The sequence below is a fragment of the Epinephelus moara genome, chromosome 22 (assembly GCF_006386435.1).
Source record: "Epinephelus moara isolate mb chromosome 22, YSFRI_EMoa_1.0, whole genome shotgun sequence".
Classification (NCBI taxonomy): domain Eukaryota; kingdom Metazoa; phylum Chordata; class Actinopteri; order Perciformes; family Serranidae; genus Epinephelus; species Epinephelus moara.
This window is the reverse complement of record NC_065527.1, coordinates 41,761,323-41,779,815: the sequence shown is the minus strand read 5'-3', so window position 1 is coordinate 41,779,815 and position 18,493 is coordinate 41,761,323. Positions and strand designations below refer to the sequence as shown.

The window sequence follows — 18,493 nt, the reverse complement described above, 5'->3', positions numbered from 1 at the left end:
TGTTTTACAAATCTGTGCTAAGGGTATGACGTCATAGCACATGACCAACGGCTGTCCCGCCTTCCTCCCGGTTTGTGTCTCGAGCTTCAAAAGTTAGTTTTTAACCCTTAGATGCATGATACCTACACTCTTCCAAAAGTGGGGTCAAAAATGACCCCAATTAGAATCAATGTGTTTTATGTGATAAACTTAAGCAATTTCTTTCATATTGGTTGAAGTTGATGATTTGTATTATATTTTGGTCAACAAAAGAATGATTTCATGTTTGACATGTTCATTTATCACTTTTTATTAACATTTTAACAACTAATGACATCATTGAATAATCAATAATAGTATAATAGGCTACCTAACGGGTTAGATTTTATTACAAGGAAGCTATAAATATCATAGTAAGGCTGCTTATCTCTACACAACAAATGCAGTAATGTTAGCTAGCTAACATTACAGTACTAACATTAACATTACATAGTAGTTAGCTAACTAGTACCTACATTGTAGTTAGCTAACACTAGCTAGCTTAGTTAGCTAATGTTAGCTAACTACAAAGTAGGCTGATTTGATGACAATAATACTATACTTTATCACACAAAAGTCATGGATGTGGAAAATAAGTTCATATTTTATAACGTCATATGTATTCCAAGAATGTAATACTTAGATGTATGTTGCTGTATAAAAATCCTCCTGGGTGGTGAGACTGCTGGCATTAGATGTGTAAGTGCGACAGTAAATGTATAGGCTACCTGACAGTCACAGTTGATAAGAATCAAAGATTCCTAACCCTTGATATTCCATAGGAAATGCTTGGGGTCATTTTTGACCCCACTTATGGAAGAGTGGGGTAGTGATAAAAACAGCAATTTCTTAAAATGTAGGCTATATAATTTTTTTTTAAATGCAAATGGCTTCATGTCAAAAACATGTTTTATGAGGAATACCTGGAATATGAAATGATAAAAACTTTTAATTCCATAGATATTGAAGAAAAACAACTCCTGGGGTCATTTTTGACCCCACTTATGCATCTAAGGGTTAAAAGGACTAACAATAAATTAAAATAAAAAAAACACCAACATTTATTTTCACTCATGCTCAGTAGTACTTAGTTTATTTAATATGTTGAAGCTAAGGGACTGTTCTTTACTTATCAGAGGAGGGGAGTTGCTGGAGTGGGACGTTGTTTTTTGTTTTGTTTTTTTACCCCCCCTGAAGCTGCAGTATTTTTCCCTTAATCTCCCTGAGTGACAAAGGGGAAATGCATGACCCTCCCTCCACTATGAATTAGTTGTTAGATTTGTAAAACATACCCTTTGATGTTTGAAGGTTAAAAATTGAAAACAAAATCCTGGAGTTAAAAACACCTTGTTTTTTTGGTCATCCTGGTAAGTTAGTGCAAGCGGTTGATTTTTTTTGCAAAATTTTAAATGAGACATGAAGAATAAAGTGAAATTGATGAAAGATAAGCAATAATATGCTCTGACTCCAGTTCATCAATAATCAGTATGAAATCCAATCATTCAGAAAACAGACAGGATATTTTACTGGAAATACAGCAAACACTATTCAGAATTCAGATGCTGGGACGAAACACAATGTTAGTGGAAATGAAATGGCTGACAAGTGTGCAACGGAGGCAACAGGAATTCATCATATTGACAAACCCCTTCCTTTCAGTAAACACAAATGAAGACCAAAATCAAGTAGAACAGAACATGTTCTACGTTACTGTGAAAAATATGAGGTAGAGAGAAGGGAACTTATATTAAAGCTCAAAGAAAACATTTAGGTTTGATTCAAGAGATATTTTACAGAGAAGTTCATTTGAGAGATGTTATCAAGCATTGTTACAATATCTTAGGAGAAAATTCCGATTGAGAGAATGTAGTTTTATTTATCTATTTGTATACATTTTCATATTTTTTTTCTTCTTGTTATCAGTTAGTACATTTAAGATAGAATCCCTATCCATACTCTATACCAGTTGGTGGCGGTAAAGCAATATAAAGTTGTTTGCTAACCGTCATAAAGTGCCAAGAAGATGAAGAAGAAGAAGAAGAAGAAGTAGTGGTGGAAGAAGAAGAAGAAGAAGAAGCTGTGGTGTTGTCATGGCAACGGATCCACCTCCTCTGTGTGGACTGAAGCAAACATATAGCAACTAAGAATTCCATGTTTATTCACCTGCCACTAATCTTTAGGCACTTGTAAATTGTACAGCTATCGTCGCATTCATGGCCCATTACAGAGTGAGTATTAGGTTACATACTCTCTTTAGCTATTAATTATTTTCGCCCAGTAAATGTTAAAGTTGCCCGTGTCAGCATACATGTGCTAACTAGCTAGCATCACAGAAATGTGCGTGATGCTTCGTTAGTAACGCACCTCAGTATAGTTAGGCGTATTGTTATTAATCCAGTCAGACCTGTGCTCCCAACTCATGTGTAAGTCAAATATTTGTCTTGTGTTTCAGGCCTCGGAATCAAAAAGAGAACAGTTTAGAAGATACCTTGAAAAATCTGGAGTTCTTGACACTATAACAAGAGGTAGGTATAGACCTTATTTATCCTGTATATGTGCATCCAGTGCCTGGTGTTACTGTAAACACATCCATTAATGTGCTTTTCACCAGTATCCCTGCTGTGCTACTTCATCAACATTTTGTCTCTCTCTCTGCAGTTTTAGTGTCACTGTATGAAGAGACTGACAAACCTGACAATGCACTGGAGTATCCTTATTTGTAGTGTTAAAAACAAGTGCTGGTGTGTCAAAGATGATGATAAGTCTGTCCATCCTAGAAGAGAGATCTCTCCCGAGTTGCTCTTCCTTAGGTATTTGTGGGGAGTTTTTCCTTACCTGCTGTGAAGGTCCAAGGACAGAGGGATGTGTGTGCTGTGAGGCCCTCTGAGGCTAATTACGATTTGTGATATTGAGTTTTACAGATAAAATTGAAATTATTATTTGTAAAGCCCTTTGAGTCACGCTTTGTGTTTGGTTTACAATAAACTTTGCGTTGACAAATCTGTAAGGCACCCCCAAAACTTCAACAATTAGTGTCCTCAGTTCCCAAATACTATACATACTCAGTGTTGTTAAAAGAAAAGGCGATGTTACTCAGTGGTAAACATGCTCCTGTCACAACTTTTTTGAAAAGTGTCACACGCATCAAATTCAGAATGAGCGCATATTTACAAAAAACAATCAATTTTATGAGCTTTAAACTTTACATATCTTCTGTTGTATTGTTATGAGAAGAAACGGCAGGATAACATAAAAGCACAGTATTTCCTCTTTTAAAGGATGTCTTGTACTTTTGAAATGGCAGCAATCTCAGCTGGGGAGAAAACAAAGAGGTTTAAAATCTGTAATTTAGGCAGCCGGTGTGAGAGAATTGCATTTTTGTTTTGTATCTATCTGGAACAAATGTGTCATGTGGAAACTGATTGCTCATTGATTTTTTATTTTTTCCGTATAGGAGACTAAGGTGTGAAAACCACTTCCACATAACCCAGTTTTATTCACAGGAAGCTTGTTCTTGTAAGAGGAGTTTTTTTTTTTTGCAGAAATCATAATTTTACTTATCATAAGCTTTGTTAAAACAATATGTTTCTGAATATCAAGGGCATAGTTGACCTTAACCACCTCCACAGTTTCATAAAGCTTCACCTCGGTGCAGCTGCTTTAGAGCCAGCAGACGCTGAGGCTCTTCGTATGGAGCTGTCTGACCTACATCAGAAATGTAACCTGCTTATGGAGGAGAACGAAGAACTGAGAAACAGGGTGAGATACTGGTAAAAGTCTAAATTTACAGATAAACAGCGCTGTCCCACTCCTACTGTGACCTCTAACCTGCCTTCATGTCATTTTCTAGCTGCTGCAGTACGAACCATCACCTGAGGAGGGAGCAGCGTAGTAGAAAGGATTTTTGTCATCGCTGTCTAGAGTTTAAAAGAAAAAATTAAACAATAGCAATTTTTGAAGAATATGTAAATGTTTATTAAATGGATGTACAGTGAACACAGAATCACTGTTATTCTTTTGTTATATAACAAGAAACAACTTTTGCTTTGGCAATCTCATTGTTCCTGTTTTCAACCAAAGGATACGCTTACACACGCAGCCACCCATCTGAAATAAATACATTTCTAAATACATTTTTTTGATTGGCCTTAAATTTTTTCAAGGACATTTTAATTGATATCAACTGCATTACTGAGTAAAAAAGGCCATACAAAAGCAACAATTCATAGGGAAATTAAACTGATAAATGACATCACATTGAAGAAAAACTTGAAACTAATGTCACCAACACGAAGATATTTAACACTCATTTTCTATTGTGACAGAGACATCCAGAACTAGGTATTTGTTATGTTTAATACTCTTGCTGAAGACCTTTCGGACATGTTGGAACAGGGGTTTAATGAATTCAGACGGTGTCAATGATTTCAAAGTATCCAGTTGTATAACAGCATATTGTGACCTGAAACAACATTATAGATCTGTGGTTCAGTTTTCCATTCCCCTCTAATCATTCAGACAGAGCTGTTGCATACAGTCAAATCATTAAATGCCCATCTGAATCTCCGTGACCAGAGGTGTGGACTTGTGTCACAAGACATGAACTCAAGTCAGACACAAGTCATGAATTTAATTAACGTACAAACACAAAACACTCCATTGTGATATTTAGGGGGATATAGTGGCATTTACTGGTGAGGATTGCGGATTGTAACCAGCTGAAACTTCTCCTGGTTAGAATTCTTTCAGTGCTCAATGTTCAGGAGGTTTTTATCAAAAGCTTAATTATCAGCAGAGGTCTCTTACTCTTCAAGGGAAATTGACCCAGTGATTTAAACCGGTAAAAAAAAACTAATAACGCAGTTTCATGTTAAAGAATCAGTGTTTTTCCAACACTGTGATCATGGAGGAGCTGCTGACTATGGTGGCCAATGCGAAAAAGCAAATGGCCCTATCTAGAGCCGGTGTTTGTTTTGTCCATTCTGGGCTACTGTAGAAACGTGGTGGTGCAACATGGTGATCTCCATAGACAAGGACCAGCTCCCTATGTAGATGTAAACAGCTCATTCTAAGGTAACAGAAACAGGACTACTCTTAGTTTTAGGTGATTATACACTTAAGACAACAAGCTATATTATATTCCATTTCTGCCAATACATCCCCCTAAATCCTACACACTGGGCCTTTAAAATCTAAAAAGTAGATGTTAGATTTTACATTTTAATATGATTGGAAAAAGGCTGTTCTTTGATGTCAAGAGCATAATCTCCTTAGCAATGGGCCTTTTGTGCTTCTTTTAAAGAATTATAAATGTTTGAAAAGTGCAGTAATAAAGTGTTCATATAACTTGCACCCAAACATGCATATTGAGAGATTATATGTTAGGAGCATACGGTCTGTTTATATCTGCAGATCAGTTGGAGCTCGTCTGCTGCTGGCACTGCTCGCCGCTGACACTCTGCGGTTTGGAGAGGAGGCAGTGGGGCTGTTACTCTCCCGGCTGTGTCGAGATACTGAGCTCAGCTCCCCTGCAGAGTCTGGACTCTGAGACCTGCTCGGCCTCTTAATGTCTGATTTAGAGAGCACCCTCGCTCGGGGTCCAACACAGCTGCTGCGTAGCTTCACGCTGTTGTTGCCGTGGTAGGAGTCCCCACTGTCCGAGCCATTCCCCTCTACCAGAGTGGAGCAGTTCCATGGTGGGCTGACCCTCCGTGACTTCCTCACAATGCCTGACAGTGTTGTGCAGGAGGAGGTGTTTGCCACAGGGAGGGTGGGGTACTCAGAGCTGGCACACTCCATGTCCTCATGATGAGGGGAGGATTGGTCCTCTGGTTCGTCCTGTTTGTCCACAGGAGGGGAACGTGTCTCGCTGCTTGTGTTGCCAGTTTGCTCTGTTGGGCTTGGCACTCCTTCCTTGCTGTCCTTGTGGCTGTCTGGCTTTGCACCAGGGTCCCCTTTTATAGGGACAAAGGCAGAGGAGGCATTAAGTAGAGGGTAGGTGGGTCCGTTGCCCTGCTTCTCCAACAGTAATGTGTATCCACATGGTGCTGTGGGGATAGTATTCTTGCGACCCACAGAAGTGCCCATGCAAACCTGCTGCACAACTGAGTTCTTTTTTGACTTGTCAACATAATAATCATCAAGATCAGCTTTCAGGTGTGGGTAGTAGCTCAGGATGCCTTTTTTAACCCTCTTGTATGCCAGGTGCATGATCTCAAGAAGGCTGAGAAAGAGGGAGATGCAGGCGATCCCCTGCATGAACACCATGAAAACAGTTTTCTCAGTGGGCCTAGAGACGAAGCAGTCCACCACATTTGGACATGGCTCCCTTTCACACTTGAAAAGAGGGTTCAGGCGGTGCCCATAGAGGATGTACTGACACACCATGAAGCTGACCTCCACTACTGAGCGAGTCACTATGTGGACCAGATAAGTGCACAACAGAGAGCCCCTCAGTGGAGCTTTGTTGAGCTTCCCCTGCTCCAGCTGCTTCATCTCCTTCTCAATCCTCCTCCGTATCTCCACCATCTCCACATCCACCGCCTCCAGCTCCCGACGGAGAGCCACCTTCTTGCAGTGGCGCTCCTTCTCCAGAGCTCGCAGCTGGTAGATGGCGTGACCCATGTAGACCAGTGAGGGCGATGACACGAAGATAACCTGCAGCACCCAGTAGCGGATGAGGGAGATGGGGAAGGCCTGGTCGTAGCAGACGTTGCGGCAGCCAGGCTGGTCGGTGTTGCAGACGAAGTCTGACTGCTCGTCGTTCCACACGTCTTCAGCTGCGACGCCGAGCACCAACATCCGAAATATGAAGAGGATGGTCAGCCAGATCTTGCCGACCATGGTGGAGTGGATATGCACCTCCTCCAAGATCCCCCCGAGGAAGTTCCAGTCTCCCATGTTTTACATTAGCAGAGCTGTAACACATGAGGGAACAAAAAGGTTATGATTGTTAATACAGCCGACAGATACATGATTTTTGCTGCCAATACTGATATTGATATTTGGGAGTTTTAAAAATCTGATAAGAACACTGATGGGCTTAACAAATGAATTACAACTACAATTGTGAAATAGATCCCTGGATCACAGAGGCAGCTCTGATGGTGTTATGACAGGCACCAAGTGGCGGTAGTTTGCAACGTAGCGGGCAAGTCTGTTGAAAGTAGGAACGTGTACATGTAGATATCAGAGGGGACGCAGGGCAACGGTGCCCTCAATGTTTAGATCAGGTTAATTTGTCTCCCATTAAAAACATGAAAGTACCAGAGGACTTTCATAATGACAAAATTAAAAAAAAAAAAACACCATAAATGGATGCAGGAAAATCCAAACCTACGCCCTTGTGAAAGAATTGTCAAAGCACTGACATTTTGAGGATGATGACAGAGTTGAATTATGGTAACAGCAACAACAACAAAAAACACATCAATTTTAATATTATGAATATAAATAATGTATACAGCATGTGTGTATGTGTACCATAAGAAATGTTTTGATAAAAAAAAAATCAAAAGGCATTGCAGAGGTCAATTTTAATGCATGGGAAATTTCCTTTGTTTTCTATTAGTACACAAATCACTAAGGAGTTGAAATCAACTTGACTATTCAACACTTCTTTCTTTGCACAGGCAACTCAGTGATATCCCCATAGCTGTGGTCTTGACTGGTCTTGAAGTAAAATCTCATGTCCTATTTGTCTCAGACCAAGACAAGACCAAGTAAAACTGTGGTCGAGTCTGACATGACAAGTACTACAACACTAACGTAAGTGCAGTTTTCAGCCATTTGCACGTTGAGAATTTATGCTTCTACATTTCAGCGGGAAATACAGTATTTTTTACTACAGTACTACATTTTTAACAGCAGGGGTTACCAGCTTCTTTTCAGATTAAGATTTTAAAACTAGTTTTTAAAATGATACATTGCTGAAGACCAAACTACGAAAAAGGGAAAAATGCCAGCACTCACAAATGTCCTTTTGGTAAATTTAATAAACCAACTTGGGTGGCAGTACCAGAAACACAGATGTTTCGACAGAAAATCTTCTTCAGTGAACTGAACTTTTTCGCTGTTTTTGGCCGTGCACCTTTCGAGGGGATTTATTTTTTAGAGTGCTTGCTTCTTTCCTACGCGATTTTGAAGACCAAACTACCCAACAGTATATTAAGTCAATGACAACAATAAAATAAACTTACATCTGAGACACCCAACTTGTTTTACCTGGGAGCCACATTTGTAAAATGACAGGAGATCAAGGCCTAGTTAATTAAAAAAATAACATTAATCCTCCTTAGTCCTGTTTTGGCACCTTATTTACATTAAAAGTACAAAAAATTCCTAGTGTGAATTAGTTTATTTTCACTGTGAATTAGAATATGGTCCGTGAGCCACAAGTTGAGTAGGCTATACTGCACAGAGAGAATTTTTACTTTTGCTACTTTTAGTACATTTTATCTGATAATACTTATGTACTTTTTATGTCAGACTTTGGATGCAAAACATGAACTCGTAACAGTGTGTCTGTACATTGTGGTAGTTTTACTTAAGTACAAGCTCCAAATACTTCTTCCACCACTGCTGAGAACTGGGTTTTCAATTACACAACCAGTCTACCCAGTAACAACAGAAACGTAACCCATTAGACAGTAAATAAAATGTACTAATCTGATAGTATTAAATAGTTAGGTAGTTAAATTAGGGTATTATAATGTGCTCATATCAGTCAGTGTTAAATGAAATATTTGACAACATCCAGCAGCATTCTAATAAAACAATTTAAGATTTATTGATAAAATTGAAGATCATTACAAATATAAAATATGTCAATCAAATAAAAATCAATCATTTTAATAATGATGTTATACATTGCGTGTTTTTCTACAACAAAGGAGAAGAAAAAATTACACTGTAAAGCTGATATATTAATTTTGCTGTAGTTATGTAGCAAAATTATACAACTTAATCAAAAAGGTCAAATATTTATTTTGAGATGACTTAACTTACCTTTCATCTTGGATATGAAATGTAACAATAAAGGCCTTTTGCAATAATGCTGCCGATGCTGTTGAACACACTCCTACAGGCACATCTTTAATCTTCTTTATCCTTTTTTTAAAAAGTCAAAATGTTCACACTGAAAGAGATTTCAGTCTCCACTGCTGTTGAAAACTGGACAAAAACAAATGATCCCTGCTGGCTGTTGCTGTTCACAAGTTTATAGCCTGTGAAAGACAAAACAATCAATACTGTTGCGATGCTCTGTTGCCATTTACCTTGCAGCAGTATGAGTGGCCTGACCCCCAGTTCCTGCGAGTCATTAGGGGTGAAATGTGTTGCAGAATGTGCAGCGAGCAGTGTGGGTTTGTCGCCTGTTTCTGGTTGGACCCAAAGGACCCTGAACTTGTTTTAGCCTCTAAATGTAGACAGGACAGAAGTGGTGCACTGGGTTTAATGGAAATCTGGCATCAGAAAGTGCCACCAAGGTAGATTATAAACCAGACGATACACTGCTTCTGAAGACAATCCTGATATCCTGATTTAATGTGAAACCTGACACTGAAAGATTAAAATGCTATAAATCCCACACTCATACAAAACAGGAAGATGTTGCATAAGAGCCACAACAAACAAATGAGCAGTGTAGTTTGACCTAACGTCTGGTTCATTGCTCTGTTAGAACCAGTGTTGAATGGTGTTGGTTTTTGCTGCTGGAACTGAATCGATTAATTGATAAATCTGTCAATAAAATACAAATCTCCAACTATTTTGATATTAGATAAATCATTTCAGTACTTTTTGCTTCTCACAAGCATGTAAAACATTCAGTGGTTCCAGCTGGTCGACTGTAAAGACTTGTCTTGTGTGATAGTAAACAGAGTCTTTTTGAATTTTACAGTTTATCTGATGAGTCTTTGAACAGAAAATCCCGCACACTGCTCTTGCTCAGCTTCACAATTTATAAATAACACTAATGTTTCGATCCTCCAGGACCTTCGTCAAGAGTGTTCATCACCATTACTTTCAACATTGAGCTTAAATAGAAACTGCCCCACCCATTTTTACAGGTGTGCACAGGTGTGAGGGAAATAATGATGTGTGGATCTGTGGATGTGTTTCTCAATAGTGGACAACAGCCTGGCCACTATATGTCACATATCACACATATGACAGAACAAGGGAACAAGAAAAACATAGGAAAAACCTAGAAAACTCAACCTTCTTACACGGTTAAGGCTATTAACAAGACTATTTAACAAAAATGTTGATCTTATACATGAACACATCAGCCTATCAGCTTTCATAAATCATCAACATTGTATATTCTTATGCTGTGTATTATAAATGAGTCTTTTGAGATTCCCAAATCAAGTGATATTTTCCAACACACCTGCATCTGAGACAGCTGGATGTGCAAATACCTTTCTTCAGACAGTTTATCTGACAAATAAACGAGTCTGAAGATGTCAGCTTGGGCTTTCAGAAAATGGGACAGGTCTTTGTCATCAATTTTCTGACATTTTAAAGACAATTAAAGACAAAATTATTAATCAATTAAGAAAATAATTGGCATTTAAATGCCATTCAAAATTACAAGGTACCTTTTTTCTTTTGCCAATAGTCCAACACTCGAAGATATCTAATGTACAATTTCATTTTAGAGAAAAAGCAGTAAATCCTCACATCCGAGATGCTTGTCAAAAATATCGATTTATTAATAGATATCAATTCTGAATATTTGAAATGGTCACAATGCTCTTTGTTTGCAGTATTGATACACTAATACTAGCTGTGCTTTCTTTCACTCTTCTTCCAGTTTACATAGAAACGAAAGGTTCCAGATACACACAAAAAATAGATATCAGTCTCATCCAAAAGAGGGAATGAGAGAAACTAAATGTCTGATAAAAACATTGATGTTTCTAAGGTTGTCTTTTTGAGAAAAAAAATAGAATTATGGCTCGTACCTGCATTAAGGGCAAACATAAGGATGCTTATTTTCCTTTCACATTGTAAAGCAATGCTCATTTTCCACATTATCGATACACCAGCATGAGCTGCACTTTCTTTGTGTCTCTTTTTGTTAATGTTTACTGAAGTCATCCTGCTGTTCTCAGCCACTACCCAAGTTATTGTCATGTTACATTAACTTTCAATAAAAAGGTTATTTTTATGCCCTCAATGTCATTTTCCCCCATTAATCTATCCATGTTCACCTGCTTATCCGGGCCAGGTCAGCAGGCTGAGCATAGCACCCCAGACATCCCTCTCCCCAGCAATGCTTTCCAGCTCCTCCTGGGGGACCCCATCGGGTTCCCAGGCTAGATGAGATATGTAGTCCCTCCAGTGTGTTTTCTGGGTCTGCCCCAGGGGCCCCTCCCAGTGGGACAGGCCAGGGACATTTCTAACAGGAGGCGCCCAGGAGGCATCCTGATCAGATGCCCAAACCAACTCAACTGACCCCTTTCAATGCGAAGGAGCAGCGGCTTTACTCCGAGCTCCCTCCAATGTCCAAGTTCCTTAACCTATCTCTAAGTCTGAGCCCACCCACCCCACGGAGGAGACTTGTTTCAGCTGCTTGTATACGCAATCTCATTCTTTCAGTCATTGCCCAGTCAGGCACAGCGCCTGCTTCACTGCAGAAGCTGCACCAAACCGTTGATCCATCTCACGCTCCATTCTACCCTTACTCGTGAACAAGACCCTGAGATACTTGAACTCGCTAGTTTTGGCTAGAAACTCTCTTCCAGCCCAGAGGGGGCAATTAACAGATTTCCGGCAGAGCACTATGGTCTCAGGTTTGGAGGTGGGGACTCTCATCCCAACCGCTTCACACTCAGTTGCAAAACCACTTCATGCTTGAGGTCACGGTGTGATTATTAACCATTTACAAATACTTCATATAGTATATAAAATGTTATATGTGCAACAGCAAACTGTTACAATGCCATACATTATAGCATTACTACTAATAAATAAACATTATCATTTCATTGTTTGCCAACAGTAAATATCAAAGTTTTTTTAACTATCAATTTACCATTCATTAATGATGGTTATCATGAAGTGTTAACCAGTATTCCCTTGGTTCAGTCTATTCTGTATTTGAAACCAACCCTGTGCTTCAGCTCACACCAGTTATTTTTGATAAACTCACATCAAGCCTCCATTCTGCTTTTGTACTTGTTTAATCAATGTTCTTTTCAATAAAGGGATCAATGGGGCACGTCCGATTTCATACATGGTTGCTTCTTCATGGTGAATCTAATTTAAGTTGTTCCTCCCAGCTACTGATCCATTAAAAGGAAATCAATGTTCATGGCTGGACTAGTTTGTTTTCCATGCAGATGACTGCAGACTGTGATTCCAGGCTGCTGGAGAGGAGGGGACACACTCTGAATAACTTCTGATATTTCCTCAAGTTCGTCTCCTTAAATTCCCCAAAAATAAGGTTCGGTTTCTTCGGAGTTCAGACAAAATTAAGTCACACATTGCTTCCTTATGCTGAATGTTATCCATTTATTACTCAAAATAACAGTTTATTCCTACTAAAGATATAAGATTAGGAGAGTAAAACATGCAGTGACAAAGATTCTTCCTGAAAAACCACCAGGACAGTCGAATTAACACCCATCACAACCAAAACGTTCCAAAAATAAAATACCTTCTGAAAGGAGGTCTAATCTTACAGAAAACACCATAAAATTAAAACAGATTAATGTACATTTTAAACAGTTTGTGGTTTAAGTCACTGGGCAATATTTTAACACTTTCAAGGACTAAAACTGCGTTTCTGTGTATTTTAGCCTCAATACTCACACACTTGATAACTACTGATGATCCAACACACGATATCCTCATGATTTTTAATGTTTTTCTTCCAGGCAGCCTCTTTGCATGAAAATAACTTGTATTAACATAAAACCTGAATGTCAAGTCTGATTTTGTTCTGTTTTTTTCTGTTGTGTTATTGTTAGTGGGTAATGCACGTTTCATTTCAGTCTGCTACTTTGACAATACAGGTTATTGATTATCTTAACATTTACTGTGACAGATTATTCCAAACAAGTTCCACAATATTCATTTTGATAAGGTAAAATAAATGAACACCTGTGGCTGAAAGAAGGGAATAAAAACAAGAAAAATATGAGAAAAATCAACAGTAAAGTAATAAGAGTCATATCCAACCCCTCCAGAATGTTGCTATCACAAAAATTAACACAAATTCAGCCAATCACCTTCAATTCTGCACGACCTTGCAATTTTGTCCAATCACCACAATCTAACTGTAAATTTGACTGTTTAGCAAAGGTAAATTCTCAATTTATTCTTGAGCTGTTCGAGCATACTGATTTGCTCAGCCCCTCCTTGCCCCACTTTCTCTCTCTCTCTCTCCCCATTTATCGTGAAACCACTGCTGTGGGATTGTGAGCTCCTGTGAAATCAGGCATTTCAGCCCCCAACAGTCCAAAATACCTTCTGCAAAATCCTGGAGGAGCTGGGTAATGATAATGTGATAAAATACACAGAAACACTGGTTCAGTTCGGCAACAGACTGGATTCATTTTAAAATACTGAATGTTGTTTTTTTTTTTGTTTTTTTTGCAAAAATGGGTGCATAGGGTTTAGAAAACAAAATCATCAGTAACCGCATATAAAAAAGACAATTATTCCTGGCCGACTACCACTGAACACAGAAACCGCTGTTTCATATTTCTATCAGGGAATCTCACCAATACAGTTTTATAAAACCGAGCAAAGGACGAGCATTGTTCTTAAAATGGAGCCGCAAAAACAAGCTTTCTACAAATGGTTCAGTGGACGTTACATTCATGTCAAAACAAACATTTCTTAACAAATGAACCAACTCTGGTGCATCTGACATAATGACGGATAGGAGCGGGGAGCAGGTACTCTTCTAGCGTCCTCCTGACTTGCGCCCAGCCCAGGATCGGGACCGAGAACGCGAACGAGAGCGTGATCTTGATGCGGACCTGGACCTGGAGCGGGATGGGGAGTGTGTACGTCGCACTTCTTCTTCAGTGTAATGGGAGGTCGACGCTGGGTTGACACTCTCTCGTGGAGATGCGGATTTGGATCGTGAGCGCGATCTCCCTCGAGACTCTCTCCGGGGCCTCTGCCTGTATCTGAAGACACAATGAAACCATTTAGACACATCTGTGATCATCTTAACTTCTGGGAACTACACACAACCTTCCTGTATGTCAAATGTTAAGACAATTTAGTTCCCCACGACACTTAACTGCTAACAATTTTACTGCTACAATATATCCTATAATAAATCATTCTCTACATGTACTTGTACAGTAATAGAGACTGTACTGTGACAATAACAGAAAGAGAGCGATAGATGCAAACTACAACCTCTCAACAGTCAAAGACAAGTCGTACCTGTCACCCTCACGACTCCTGCTTCTTCCTCTTCCATACATCCGCCCAGAGCTGAGGACAAACATGAAAAGGTCATTTTCCTTTACAGTGTAACAACTGTGAGGAGTAAGCAAATGAATTCCATCACAAAAGGAAAAACTCACTCTCTAGGGCTATCAGATCGCCTGCGATGCCGATCATAAGAAGGACTGCGTGATCTGTATCGCTCGTAGCTGCGGCTGCGCGAACGTCTGCGCCGGCTGTCTCGATCATAGTCATCATATCGAGAGGATCTGCCTGGAGAACGCCTTTCCTTTGACTTCATCTGATTTGGTGCTGATGTATATGGGCAAAAAAAGCAGCGATGAGCTACAGAGTTTGTACCCTGAGTGGAAAACAGACAGAATTTTTTTCCCAGGAGTAACACTTTCTGTACTTTATAAGTCCCACTGGGTATATGAAGGGTGCACCTCCAGGGTTCAACATTCATTTTTTTTTTTTTCACCTGGCCAGTCGTGCAAGTGGGTCAGAAATCTACTTCACCAAAGACAATTTTTACTTGACCCTATACAAACTGTGTATTAGTGATTCTCAAATAACAACAAAAACTGAAGTAAATTGTTACGACAAATTACCGTTTTATCTGCCTTGCTCTCAAACTTGGAGAGATTCACCCACATCCTTTTTACGCCACCCAACTTATCTCCTGTTTCCAGGATAAAGTAAAATACTTGCTTGCTTTCAGCTCATAAACTTTACCTCTATCCACTGCTGTCTTCTGGCAAGTGCCCAATTCATACTGCGCATATGCAAGTCTCAGGGGAGATGGCAAGAAGTGAGAGACTTCACTCCTTGGCTATTTCCATCATCAGCTTCAGAGTGTGTGGAACTAAGAACACCTCAATTGAATGGAACCTTTAATTATGTCATAAGCTGACAAACAAAACTGGGTAAGGTTCTGGCCACGTCCCTATCAGTCATGTCAGATTTTGTCCTATTACAGACCTTTGCTGTTAAATTTAATATTACTGCTCATTTCACTCACTTCACTTCACTTGCCAACACCCTCCATTCCTCAGCTTGACCTGACCACCTGTGTTGTCATACACGTTCTAATTTTAGCTACTTCAGTGCTGCCAGTAGTTAATTTCTTACTCATACCTACAATTCAGGTCTTAGTGAGAAACCTGATGAATGCAGGGGATCATACAATAAATATTTATCTACTACCATATAATTCAAAAGTGGCAGTGACAATGAAATAAAAAGAAGTTTAACACAAAAACACTTGCTGACAGACTCAACAGTATTTGGCTGCAAAAACAAAAAGACTTAAACACTTACTCTTTCGGTCACCCTGGGCAAACTGGATTTCAATTTGCCGACCGCAAACCCACTTCCTGTCCAGGCTGTGAAGAGCATCCTCTGCATCACGCACATCTTCAAACATGCTGAGTGGTTAAGGGTTTTTGTTTGCTCTGATTTTTGTAAGGCCATACAAATTCAAATAAATGTTTTTCTTAAATTTACTCTCAGAAATTCATTTTACATTTATGGCAAGAGGGATGAACTTCAAACATTTTCTTTCATTTGTGTGGCCCAAGACATAACAGTTTAACATGCAGAAATTAAATGTTACTTGATATGTTATAGCAAGTGAAAGAAAACAACAAACATACTACATACTCATTGGATTTTTGTAGAGATAAAAGATGAAGCAAGTTTTTCAAACACATCAAATAACTGTCTGAGGGATCAGAACTACAAATATATAAACAAATCAAATACATTAAATAGCTGATTAAATTGCTTTGATTAAAACTAAAAAAAATGTCATTGATATCACAGGGAAAGCTGATTTTGTTGCCATGTCAAATTTGTGGATTTGTCTTGGGAGGATACAAAATAATTCAGACTTGTTACCTTTGCCCATGCTTGACTTTGAACTTCATCTTGATCTTTACACTCTTTAATCGACTCCCACAGAGACTTGGGTTTCCTGCTTGCCTTTTCCTCTTAAACCTCTTTTCTTTTCCCAATTCTTTGCCGCCATATCCAAGCCTCGTTTCCGTTCCCTTTTCCTCTTCATGCTTTACTTTCTCTTTTCAACCTTTTCCCTCCCTCTGATCCTGAAGGTCTGTGTGACTTGTCTTTACAGCTACTCTACACGGGTCTTTGTTACTCTTTGTGGCCGGTTCCACAACTGGATGCATTTACATTTTCTGAAGCAATAACAGAGAAATGATGTGTGTTAGATATTCAATCAAATTAAGTGCAAGAAAAAAAATGTCACAAAAAGCATATCTTCTCGGCTGAAAAGAAATAAAATGTTAAAATGTTTTGTTAGCAGGAGCACGAACACAGTAAACACTCATTGGGAAAGGATATTGAATGTATGCAAATCCTCTTGATTGGCGTGTATAGAAGTCAAGTGGGATGTAGACATCTACTATCGGCCCATAGCGGCCAAACTCACGCCGCAAATCCTCAGGCCTGAACACCGTAAATACAAGTATGACTCAACTGACCATCACAGGCAATTCTACCTACATCATTAACCAGTAACAGCTGAGAGCAGCAGTGAGAGGGCTAAAGGGACAGTTCACCCCAAAAAAATAAGACTTTTTATTACCTTATTTCTGGCAATCAGACCACACAGGCTCTGTGTTATTTGCATTAGGTCTGTTGCTTGCTACCAGCACAGAAAAGCTCAAGAACAACTTTCATTCTAGTGGTTTTATTTGGTTCTGCAACAATTCTATTATGTTTTGCAGTGAACTGACCCTTTAAGATGCTGTATGTACACTGTTGTGTTCAACATGCAATTCAATGAAAATCCCACTAACAGGTCTAAAACTCACATAAGCAGATGCAGATGTTGCTCCATTCAGGTTAGATATGCAATATACAATTTTTGTGCTAATAAAAACTAATTAGCGCTTAAGCGCATGGGTCAATATGTTACCATGATGAAGAGGAAAAACACTGATTATGATAATCACCAACATGCTTTTTCAAAAACTCATAAACACACTCAATCAAATCAACATTGGGCAATAACTAATAATATCCAGATAATGGAAAAGAAACTGTAGTCGGCCAAAGTTTTATTCAAAAATATATATATGTAGTTCCTCAACGTTAGTTTAACAGTACATTTTAATTAGGACATTGTAGTAACATTAATCCATCCACTGATATTAGTTAACTCTGTTTAAATCCTTTTCAGTTTAGTTTTAGTTTATGTGACTAAGTGCTGATATGCTTTTATTAATGCCACACAACATGGACATGTAAATTACGGTTATTTTCCCGTTAGCTAATGTTACCCATGGCTACGCTATACGCAATGTATAACGTTAGAAGCCTATCTGGATAACTTAACAAGCAACAGTTCATAATAATAATACATTAAACGTGTTTTACCGGCAAATCACCCAACTATTTACTGAATTCTTGTCTTTGAGTTAGCCAACGTAGCCACGTTAGCTTATTTATAAACACGGCGAATGCGCAGACACGCAAAGCAAACAAAGAGGTGCAAGCAAGAAATTCAGTCTTGACAAATGCACGTTCATATTTCAGACGCTGTCTTATTTTAACTATATGGGTGCACTACGATGCAGCTAGTAAATACTAACAACGTAAAGCGCCCCTGTACATTAGTTTAAGGTAACGTTAAGTCGAGGCTCCGACGAGCAGGCTAACATTAGCTAGCTGCTAAGTTAGCTAACAGTAAGCTACCGCCAATGTGAGTTAGTTAGCGTCAGTGGATGATCTAATCGCGTCTGTATGTGTACTCACCTGGATTCATCGGAGATGTTTCTGACGAACAAAGACGTGTTTGGGGGCCTCATGTATCTGGCCATAAACTTACACTCAACCAGCAGATGAAATGTTTTTTTGTGGGGGGGTGAGGAAGAAAAACCTGCTCTGCAGCGCAAATATTTGTAGCGCATGCGCACTCACAAGGCGCGTTCTGGTTCTTCCTCCCAAACAAAAAATCGGGTCATTAATACCCACAGCGCCCCCTGTCGTTTGAGCTCATCACCTGCAGCTATGGCAGAAACCGTGAACTGTGTGG

The 18,493-nt window shown here is 39.1% G+C and overlaps 3 protein-coding genes across 4 annotated transcripts; 1 reads left to right on the top strand and 2 right to left on the bottom strand.

Annotated features, from left to right (window-relative positions):
• The first annotated feature begins 2,074 nt into the window (after window positions 1-2,074).
• Window positions 2,075-4,010, top strand: mycbp (MYC binding protein). The gene is made up of 5 exons (XM_050034226.1): window positions 2,075-2,246; window positions 2,471-2,543; window positions 2,677-2,725; window positions 3,648-3,777; window positions 3,869-4,010. The coding sequence occupies exons 1-5, from the start codon at window positions 2,232-2,234 to the stop codon at window positions 3,908-3,910; spliced, it is 309 nt and encodes a 102-aa protein (XP_049890183.1). The 5' UTR covers window positions 2,075-2,231; the 3' UTR covers window positions 3,911-4,010.
• Window positions 4,011-4,290: 280 nt separating this feature from the next.
• Window positions 4,291-18,351, bottom strand: LOC126383645 (gap junction alpha-9 protein-like). 2 transcript variants are annotated; one of them, XM_050034222.1, is made up of 3 exons: window positions 18,214-18,351; window positions 16,333-16,631; window positions 4,291-6,935 (listed from the first exon to the last, which is right to left on the bottom strand). In XM_050034222.1, exon 3 carries the CDS (start codon window positions 6,916-6,918, stop codon window positions 5,419-5,421), a length of 1,500 nt encoding a protein of 499 aa, XP_049890179.1. In that variant the 5' UTR covers window positions 6,919-6,935; window positions 16,333-16,631; window positions 18,214-18,351; the 3' UTR covers window positions 4,291-5,418. The 2 variants fall into 2 exon arrangements, with proteins under 2 accessions (XP_049890179.1, XP_049890181.1); XM_050034224.1 differs by lacking the exons at window positions 16,333-16,631; window positions 18,214-18,351 and adding an exon at window positions 9,025-9,108.
• Window positions 12,514-18,368, bottom strand: LOC126383646 (serine/arginine-rich splicing factor 10-like). Its single transcript, XM_050034225.1, has 6 exons — window positions 18,214-18,368; window positions 16,798-16,902; window positions 15,754-15,857; window positions 14,574-14,745; window positions 14,431-14,481; window positions 12,514-14,165 (listed from the first exon to the last, which is right to left on the bottom strand). Exons 1-6 carry the CDS (start codon window positions 18,366-18,368, stop codon window positions 13,937-13,939), a joined length of 816 nt encoding a protein of 271 aa, XP_049890182.1. The 3' UTR covers window positions 12,514-13,936.
• Window positions 18,369-18,493: the final 125 nt, after the last annotated feature.